At 42.5% G+C, this 7,549-nt stretch overlaps 1 protein-coding gene across 1 annotated transcript; it reads right to left on the reverse strand.

Annotated features, from left to right (window-relative positions):
• Positions 1-2,082: 2,082 nt before the first annotated feature.
• PPP1R3C (protein phosphatase 1 regulatory subunit 3C) lies at positions 2,083-6,915 on the reverse strand. Its single transcript, XM_058697147.1, has 2 exons — positions 6,791-6,915; positions 2,083-4,544 (listed from the first exon to the last, which is right to left on the reverse strand). The coding sequence occupies exons 1-2, from the start codon at positions 6,802-6,804 to the stop codon at positions 3,605-3,607; spliced, it is 954 nt and encodes a 317-aa protein (XP_058553130.1). The 5' UTR covers positions 6,805-6,915; the 3' UTR covers positions 2,083-3,604.
• Between the last annotated feature and the right edge of the window lie 634 nt (positions 6,916-7,549).

Below are 7,549 nucleotides of genomic sequence, written 5' to 3' on the forward strand. Positions count from 1 at the left end.
TATTTTTTTTATGAGTAGATTGTAAGCCACCAATTTTATTTATTTAATTTATTTTTTTAATGTTTGTTTATTTTTGAGAGAAAGGGAGAAAGAAACAGAGCATGAGCAGGGGAGGGGCAGAGAGAGAGGAGATACAGAATCCAAAGGAGGCCCCAGGGTCTGAGCTTTTAGCACAGAGCCTGATGTGGGGCTTGAACTCACAAACTGCGAGATCATGACCTGAGCTAAAGTGGGATGCTTAACTGACTAAGCCACCCGGGCACCCCTTAAGCCACCAGTTTTAAATTACTAATCTTAAATGTTTATAGGACTAGTCAGGTTTTCTATTTCTTCTTGAAATAATTTTGGTACAACACATTTTTCTAGAAATTCTCCACTTTAAGTTTTCAGAGTTGTTAGCATAAAGTTGTTCATAATGCACTGTTATTTATTTATGATATACCTATAATTATATTTTTTAATTCCCTTTTTCTAGCTTTCTTACTTTTTCTTCATGCATCTTGTCAGAGACCTGTCTTTTTATTGCTTTGTTTATGAACTCATGTTTGATGAAAATTCTTTGGGGCTTAGGTTAAGGGCATACTTTTACAAAGAGTACTTGTGTTTGCTTCTAGTGAGCACCTGTGGTTACTGCAACCAGGGACCATTTTTAATAAATTTTTGGTTTGAGGTTTTCAGAAGGCAAGGAATGTGAATTCAGATTGCAAATCCATGTGAGGGCCAAATTGTGGTTATGAATTTTAAGAAGAGTTTTTTCCCTCAACCCAGAGATATAGGCATTTCTCCTAGTTGAATTTCTTTGTAAGAAGGGTTGTATTATTTTCTTGGTGAAGTTGTATCCTTTCTTATCCCAGTTATGCTAGGTATTCACTGGGACCACCTCCCAGCTTAATGGGCACTTACCTTCATTTCTGTCCCCTTAGCAGTTATTGATGTTAAAGACTAATGTTGGTCACCAGGGGATTAAAAAGTGACTTCAGGACAGGTCCAGCTTTGGTACGCATTTACTGTCTGGGGTCCTGCTTTTGCTTTTTATTTAGGGGACAGAGTAGGCCTTTAAGGCCACCCTTCCTTTCTTCTTAGCTCAGCAATGCTTTTAAAATATTATTATTATTATTATTATTATTATTATTATATTAAAGTATAATTTAAAAAGTTTCTGTATCATTTTTAGGTGTTTTGTACCAGAGGAGTTTTGAGGGGAGTAATCTTGACTTTAATTTTTACATTTTCAAGGCCATAGTCATCTTGATCATGTTGTACAGGGTATAATTTTGAGCGTGCTATGAAGCACTTTTTTAGGTACTAGAAAAACCCCTAAAATTCTTCCAAAGGGAAGAGGTGAAATATCTTCCTATCTAGGCTAAGATCCTGGTTATAGACACTGTGTGTCAAACAAATTACACCTGCGGCCAGATAACAGCCTGCAGGCCTGTAGTTTACAACTTCTGATGAAAAAGAGGTTATAAAATTCGTTCTTCATAATTGGGCCTTTTCCATAGGTTGGTCATTTGTTTCACCTTAAGTTTAAGATGGCCCATGCAGAATCCTTTCTGGAATTTACACGAGAACTAGAACTACAACTAAGTTTCATAGACCTCCTGCCTCTCACTGCAAGGAGCCTTTTAGTCCAGCCTCTCCTTTTAGTCCAGGGCTGATGCCCACTGTGCCCTCTGTGCAGCTCCAAGCTTTGCCCCTTCAGGAAGGTGCTGGAGCTGATGAGGTAGAAGCCACTCCAGCTCTTCCCACATGATCTCCTTCCCCATTTTAAAGCTGAGAAGCGGCCACCAAGAGAACCCTACCCCAGCAGAGTGTGTGTGATGAGCAGTAAGCACAAATGGGGACAGTCAGGGGGACAGTCACAGCAGCTGAAGTCACTGCCCCTGGACCCTAGCCCTAGTGGTCAAGTGGTAGGAAGTGACCTTACTATTGAGTCTGGAACCATGTGAATACCTTCAGGTGAATCCAATTCCCGGTCCAAACTATCTTTGCTCAGTTGTTCTAACACAAAACAGGAGAATCTCAGTTGAAGGTTTCTTATTTGACTAGCTGTGACTTTGAGAGAGAAAGCATACTCAGATCTTGTATCAAACACTTTTATTCTTCAAGTGAGAAGTTCACAAAGGATAGCTCTAGGAGAGTGAAATATTTAGAGTAGAAAAATTGTGGGTGCTAGCCAAACCTCAAATACTGTCACGGCAGAATTATTCCAATAGTACTTTTCCAGCATGGCAGATCATGTGTTAAAATTAACTGCATTCTCTGAATACCTCTCAATGGACGTGCCCGAGACAGAAGCAAACATTCAAGGACTACTGTTGTTAGGATCTTACAGAGTGGATTTATGCACACCCCAAACAAGTATATTACAACACATCCAAACAATCCACATCCATTAAAAAAATTTTTTTTTTTACTTCAAAGAAATTGGTAGAAAGACTTAAAACAACAAGACAAATATAGGCAAGAAATACATTGCTACTTGCATGTGTAAGGTACTGGATTCTTGAATTGAGAATCAATGTCAGTCCTCATTTCCAACATCACATCGAAAAAGTGTGGCAGAAAAATGAGTCACCTTCAATATGAAGGATGCAAGTTGTGTATACTGATGACACTCCCAAAGATATGACAGTATTGCGAAAGGGAGGCCAGTATACAGAGTGGACTTTCTCACAAAGTCAAACACTCAAGAGTTATCAGATGACCCTTCAGATGTTTGGGAACAGCACAATATTCTGGCTTCATCAAGGCACTTGCAAAGAGCTGTCCTTGACACGACAGAATCCCCACAAGGTGTTAACCATTGATGATGGTGTGGGGTTTTGGTCAGGCAGCATTTTGTACTGAGAATCTGAGCGTGATGCCTTGGTCACAAACAAGATCACTCATAACATAAGGACTGCAAAGCCAGATTCGCTTAAACTTTCCCCAAATCATGCTTTCTTACAAATCATGTTTGAAAAGAAAGACTTCATTTAAAATCTTGATTCTCCCGAGTTATAATTCATTCACCTTTCTCCAATACCACCCAACACCCCTAAAGTTTGTTTGGTTTTTCTCCGCAAGAATACATAAGATGGAATCTCTCCTCCACCTCTACACATTATTTCCTTAGGAGAGAACTGTAAAACCAACTTAAAAATACAAAGTAACCTTACATTTTTCTCACCAACAGCAAAATACCAGACCTCCCGCTCCTCCTCTGATGAGCTGCAGAGCCCTTTGTGTGCACTTTTTAGACATTCCTCATACCATTAACACAGCTTCCCATCACCATCAGCTGTCCTTTCTCAACCTTTCCTTGCCCAACATGAAAGCTAGTGAATTGAGAGGGAAGGAGAAAGGGCATTGGAACAGTATTGCTTTTACAAAAATAGGGTTCCGGGCTGTTACTTGATCCTCCAAAGCAAAATTGGGCAGTATCATCGTAGAGACCCCAACACTAAATTCTCAAGTGGCTATCTTTTTGTAGCCAGGTCTCGGAAGCTCAAAACTAAACCTACTGAAGGAAAGTAGCCAAGACTTCCTAATATTGAGCAATATAGACCTAGAATTACATGGGAAATATGCCAGGTCAGAGCCAGTCACCAAGGTTACTTAATCATCGGTAAGAGGCCAAGTTCTCCATTCTCCCCCAGCTCTGCCATTCTGGGAAGAGCCCACTGGCCAGCCTCGGACTGCCAAAAATGGATGACTCCGACTCAGTCTTGGGGGGCACCTGGTGGAATGCACAGTCCTGAGGTGCCATCTGTGTCTGCACTCCGTCAGGTTTCCATTGCACATGGACAATTCTATAATTCTGACCCTCGTTGTTGTCCCAGAAGACCTGCCCATTAGCATGGTAAGAAATGCAGAACTCAATTTTCTCCTCAGTTGGAATGATGGAGGGTAAGTCAATGGCAAACGAGAAGGTGTCACTATCTGAGCCACCATACACATTTTTCATGTAGACACAGTCCACATCAGTGTAGCTCTTCCAGGTATCAAAAGTGATACGAATCTGAACCTTCTTCTCAAAGCTCATGTTTTTCACTTTCACAGTTCCAGCCACTGTTCGCTCTTGCAAAGAGCAGTTCTCCAGACAGACAAAATTCTTCTGAAAGTGGTTCCGAAAACTTAAGTAATCCGTTGAAGGCTGGGGGAAATCTAAAATCAAGTTCTTCTCCTCATGGAGTTTTAAGCCAGAGGAGATATCATTAAGGTCCAAGAGATCAAACTGAAGATCCCACTCTGGTTCCTCTGGGAGGTCCGAGAAGACGTGGATGGCGGTGAGAGAGAGCCCCTTGGAGTCAGCAAACACAACCCGCTTCTTGGCTTGCTCATGTGAACGCTTCCACTCATTCTGTGATTTGGCTTCCTGTTTTATATTGAGACACGGTTTCAGAGGCTTTAATTTGTTCACAAAATTTCTTCTCTGGAGGTCATCATAAGGGCCCAGGAAACTCTTCAGGGGTGGCGAATGAGCCAAGCAGAGCCTCATGGCCACATCCACTGGCATGACTGAACTTGTCAAAGGCCGTGGATCTAAAACCTGGATCATCCTGGAATACAAAAAGAAGAGGGGTTATCACCTGGATCTGGAATGCTCTTCCCTGGTCTCAAGTATGTATATGTGTGTGTGTGTGTGTGTGTGTATGTATATATATATATATATATACATACACACACACACACACACATATATATATACACACACACATATATATATGTGTATATATATATGTGTGTATATATATATATACACACACACACATATATATGTGTATATATATATGTGTGTATATATATATATATACACACATATATATATGTGTATATATATATATACATATATATATATACACACACACATACTGTTTCTATATTGACTAAACTATACCAGCACAGTAAATATCAGGGATGTGCTATCATATGTAGTAAAAGAAAACAGTATTAGACGATCAGATTTGCATCCCATGTTTGGCTGTGCCCTTGACTGACTACAAGGCCATGGGTTAACTGCCTAAAACACTTGAGCATCTCAGTATCCCCATCTGAGAAATAAAGGGCTGGATATGATAATCTCTAATACAGCTCTCAGAACCATTTTCTCTGTTCTGAGCCAGTGGTTCTCAAACCTGTCTAGTCACAATGGCTAGAGAGTTGGTTTTCTTTCTTTTTCTTTAATGTCAATTCCTGGGACTTACAGCCACTTGAGGCAGAACCCATCCACAGGGAGGGTAGATATTCTTAAAGCTTCCCAGGTGATTCTAATGACCATACAGGTTCCAGAACCATGGTTCCAGACTCTCTTCTCCCTCTGGCTGCTCTGCTGATTTTGCTGTTAAATTGATTACACTTCTCTGGAAAGGTAATCCCCTTGAAAAGAAAAAAAATTGCCATAAAATTCTCATAGAACAGTTTTGAAAGTGACAAGGCTGGAAAGAATGAAGTCAGAGGATTATCTGTGCACTTTGTCACGTTCTCCCTCATTATTCACAAGTAACAAACTGAAATGCAAGTCAGCAATTCATGCACTTAAAGAAGTGCATATCCCATAATCTATATTTCATATAGAGATATTCATGACAAATCCACATTTAGGTGGAAAAAAACTGAAAATTGGACTTTTTAATATATATTATATATATGAACTTATAAAAAACTTAATAGGAAATACACCAAAAAGTTACTTATCTCTGGGCAGTAGGATCATTGGTGATCTATTTTCGCCTTTGTACTTTTTTGGTGTTTTCTAGTGTTTTGCAATGGATATTTATAACTAGCAAGATAGTGAAGCTATTTAAAATTTTAAACATAACTATGCTCAGCAATATTAAATTAAGAAGTGCCCATCAAGTTTTTTCCTGGCCTTTCGCCCTCCGTACATATTGCCAAGCTTATGGATTCCCCGCCCCCCATCCTTACAGGTAGGAGGCTTGTGTGTACTGTACATGACATTTCTCAATCTGGCTTCAATAACTCTTCACAGTAGCTCTAAGCACATAGGCAAATGGTCTTTAACACAAAATGGATAATAAAAGAACATTCACAGAATTTATTAGTCCTGGGATTTTTCTGGAAGGCCTACAAACTTAGAACAAACAAATTAAGCTAAAGCTATACTTGCGAGTCTAATAATAGTTAACAGCAGGATTTTGGGAGAAGTCTTCTGCTAAGTGAGTTATGTCTGGAGGAGCTATTTAAAGTAGTTTTGTGGAAGGTTTTTTGTCTTGTAGTTTTGTTTTGTATTTTCACTTTTTGCACTTATAGAAAGACAGTTTTAGGATTTGGCAGTTTCCCTGGAATTTTAAATCCTGGCCAAGAGTTAAAAACTAATTTGCTCAAACTCCACAAGGCTGAGTTTACTATGGCAAACCGTGATAAGAAGGGTGGAGAAGGGCGAATGAAGGCAAAACATTCTACTGCAGTTCTCCCCCCAGGCTCAGCTATCCAACCAACGTCGTCAAGGTGCTGTTCCCACAAGCTGCCCCAGTGCTTTGGGACGTTTGTTCGGGATTAAGGGATAACAGTCGGAATCCAAAAGGGAATCAGAACCACAGCAGACTCACGTTAAGAGATTCTGTTTGGGGATGCTTACTACCAAAATGAGCTTTGCCTAAGAAGCACCGAGCACATCTCCACACCTGCGAGGCTTCCCTGGGACCACAGTCAACTCAGCCATCAGCCAGCTAGCCATCCTCCGGGGTCTCCACTTGCAGTGATGCCCGAAGGACGACGCAGCCCAGCCTCCCTGCACCCGTGCGCTCCCCTCTGCTCTGAGGCGGGGAGTCTGCAGTGAACCTACCTGGTGCAGCTCATTAGGCAGAGAGGCGGCGGCGGACCGTGAAAGCCGGCTCTCCGCTGCCCGCGCAAGTTCGGACCCCACTCCCAGGCCGTCCCAGTTCCGCCGGTAGCTCCGGCCGATTGCGGCTGCGGCGCGGGAGTGGCCGCTTATCTGCCCCGGACCACGTGAACCAGTCCCTCGCACCAATCACCGGGCGGCTGGCCCCGCGCCGCGACCAACCAGCACCCGGCTAGGGCGCGAGCCCTCGCCCAGGGAACGTGACCGCAGTGGCGCGTGGGGGAGTGCTCGGGGACTCGGCCAGCAGCTGGACCGAGCCCCGTAATGCGAACCCTGGGCGAGGGGGGCGTAGGGGCCGCACCGGGAAGCACGTAGCGGGTGCAAGCCAGGGAGGAGAGCAGCAAACCTCTCCCGGGCTGGGCGCCAGCTCGGCGGGACTGCAGGCAAGGGGATGCCTTTTTCGTCCTGAGGCGTCTGTGCACAGTTAAACCCAAGCACGCAGAGTTGTGGCTCCTTCCAAATGTATATAATACTAGAAATGTTTATATTGTTCACTGCTTGGCGCGTCCACTCATTTTATCCCTCACCTTTAGCCAAAGCAATCAGAGGTTGGCTGCATGTTTTTTTAATTAGGGAAAATCTAAAAATGCACCACGGGAGCGGACTAAGGCTGCTAGGAATTACCAACTTCTCTAAACAAACGTTAATAAAGCACGCTAGACCCTTAGAACGGTGGCGTGGCATTTAATTAAAAGCCACTTT

This window comes from Neofelis nebulosa, chromosome 13, assembly GCF_028018385.1.
Source record: "Neofelis nebulosa isolate mNeoNeb1 chromosome 13, mNeoNeb1.pri, whole genome shotgun sequence".
Classification (NCBI taxonomy): domain Eukaryota; kingdom Metazoa; phylum Chordata; class Mammalia; order Carnivora; family Felidae; genus Neofelis; species Neofelis nebulosa.